At 40.9% G+C, this 2,465-nt stretch overlaps 1 protein-coding gene across 1 annotated transcript; it reads left to right on the top strand.

Annotated features, from left to right (window-relative positions):
- Positions 1-384: 384 nt before the first annotated feature.
- On the top strand, positions 385-2,465 carry LOC105248127 (protein Red). The gene is made up of 3 exons (XM_011252739.3): positions 385-588; positions 658-1,164; positions 1,322-2,465. Exons 2-3 carry the CDS (start codon positions 676-678, stop codon positions 2,390-2,392), a joined length of 1,560 nt encoding a protein of 519 aa, XP_011251041.1. The 5' UTR covers positions 385-588; positions 658-675; the 3' UTR covers positions 2,393-2,465.

Raw genomic sequence — 2,465 nt, forward strand, 5'->3', positions numbered from 1 at the left:
TAATTATCATGTTGATAAATACATAGAGCCGTATTATTTACCAATTTATTTTGAAAAATATTTATTTCATCTTTGAATATTACAGTATCTGTCGCGATTGAATAATTTATTTATTATCAATTTACACACATAAGTATTTAATTGTTATATAGCACTGGTGCTACCGGCATTTCGTGCACATAGCACGGAACAAAACCAGAAATTGTGCAATTATATATTACCCTCTGAGAACATTCATGTACTTTGACTTTGTAGTTCATGTCCATGTTTTGAATGTCCATAGAGGGAGTATCACTTTTGGGGTCACTCCATAGCTTGGACATGAACCATAGCTCAGACACGAACCATGTATTATTATCGACTGTAATGGATATAGTTGACGTCCACTTTGTCAGGGAGCGCATTAGGACAATATACCCGTTAAAGCGAGGTGGCCGCTCTCAGGTTTCTCTCTGTATGTATGTATACGAGCTGATATTGGCTGATACGAGCTGTCGTCAAATTCTACGAATATAATTTTATCTGGATTGTTTTTTTTAATATTATAAAGCTAGGATTTCGATTATTATTTCTTGCAGTTCATAAAAGGTAAGTTATATTTTAAAATTATTATGCATTTCGCCAAGAGTTTTATTAATCATAACCTTAATTTTATAGGAAAAACAACTAGTCAAAATGCCAGAGACAGAGGAAGAGGTGGGTATGTCAGTTCGTCTGACGAACGACGACTTTCGAAAACTCCTGATGACTCCTAGGGCGTCAGTACCCTCAGCTACTCCAGCTTCCGTACCAGGCACAGCAAGGGATGCCAGTGCAAAGACAGCTCAAACCCCCCAAGTTAGTGGGGGTAGTCGAGCAGAGCTGCGAAGGAAGAAGAAGAGTTTCTACGCAAAATTGAAAAAACAGGAGGAGGACAAGATGGCAGAACTCGCGGAGAAGTATAGGGATCGCGCGAGGGAACGCAGAGATGGCACCAATCAGGATTATCAGGCAGAAGATCCTATGAACAATGCTAGTGCTTACAGAGCTGTTGCACCAGACCTTAAATCCGGCATGGATGCCGCAGAACGCAGGAGACAGATGATCCAACAATCTAAATTCTTAGGAGGTGACATGGAACATACTCATTTGGTCAAGGGCTTGGATTATGCTCTTCTACAGAAGGTATATCATTTATGACTTATACATGATTTTAAACTTTATTACTGCTGTTTTTATCTCATTGAAGCCATAATCAAGTCTCAGTATTTACCTTTTAGAGACAAATAATTTGTATTTAATTAGATATTTGAATAATAATAATATTGCTATTATTTTATAGGTGCGTAGTGAGATTGAAGCGAAAGAACACGAGCAAGAACAGGAAATGGAGAAACTTGTGAAACCAAAGGAGAAATCAAAGAAGGAGCCGGAGAAAAAGGATGACGATATGCAGTTCAAGACGAAGATGGGCCGGAATGTGTATAAAACTATCATGATCATGAAATCCAAGCAGATCGAGAGGAATGAGTTATTCACTCCGGGTCGCATGGCATACGTGATCGAACTGGATGATGACAATGCCGACGTCGACATACCTACAACATTGATTAGAAGCAAAGCGGATGTGCCGACTATCGACAATACGCCGACTCTTACGACCAACGATATAGTGATCAACAAACTAGCACAGATCCTATCGTATCTGCGTCAAGGTAATCGACACAGTAAAAAAGGCAAAAAGCTGAAGGATGGGCGGGCTCGTGGCGATGAGAATGACATAGACATCCAACCACGACCGCCAGTCGCCGATGATAGTATCTATGGCGATATCGGCGATTATGTACCGACAGTGACGAGCAAGAAGGACGGGCAATCGCGCGAAAAGAAAAAGAGTTCATATTTCGACAAACCCGAGTCTAATCTCGATACCGACGACAAAGCAAATGCTCCTCAATTGCCGAACGTGTTGCAACAAAATGCAGTAACCGCAACGGACAATAATGCTCCCAAGAAGGGCGCATTGTTGAATAAGTTAGCAGCTGAACCGGAAGGTTACGCAGAATGTTACCCAGGTCTAGATGAAATGCAAGATGCTATCGACGACTCGGACGATGAAGTAGATTACACGAAGATGGATCTGGGTAACAAGAAGGGTCCGATTGGACGCTGGGACTTTGATACACCCGAGGAGTATAGTGAATATATGAATAACAAGGAAGCACTACCTAAGGCAGCTTTTCAGTACGGTGTCAAGATGGCCGACGGCAGGCGCACCAGGAAATATAATAAGGAGAAAAACGAGAAGGCGGAGCTCGATCGTGAATGGCAGAAGATTCAGAATATTATGAATAAGAGGAAACCGACGACGACGATCGATGGCTCATCTGAGTTCAAAGTACCGCGATATTGAAATATTTTAATAATATATCTTCCTCAGAATTAGAGAATTAGAGAACGAAATAAGTTAATTCTGTAAAGTTATA

Source organism: Camponotus floridanus, unplaced genomic scaffold, assembly GCF_003227725.1.
Source record: "Camponotus floridanus strain SB8 unplaced genomic scaffold, Cflo_v7.5 scaffold138, whole genome shotgun sequence".
Lineage (NCBI taxonomy): Eukaryota > Metazoa > Arthropoda > Insecta > Hymenoptera > Formicidae > Camponotus > Camponotus floridanus.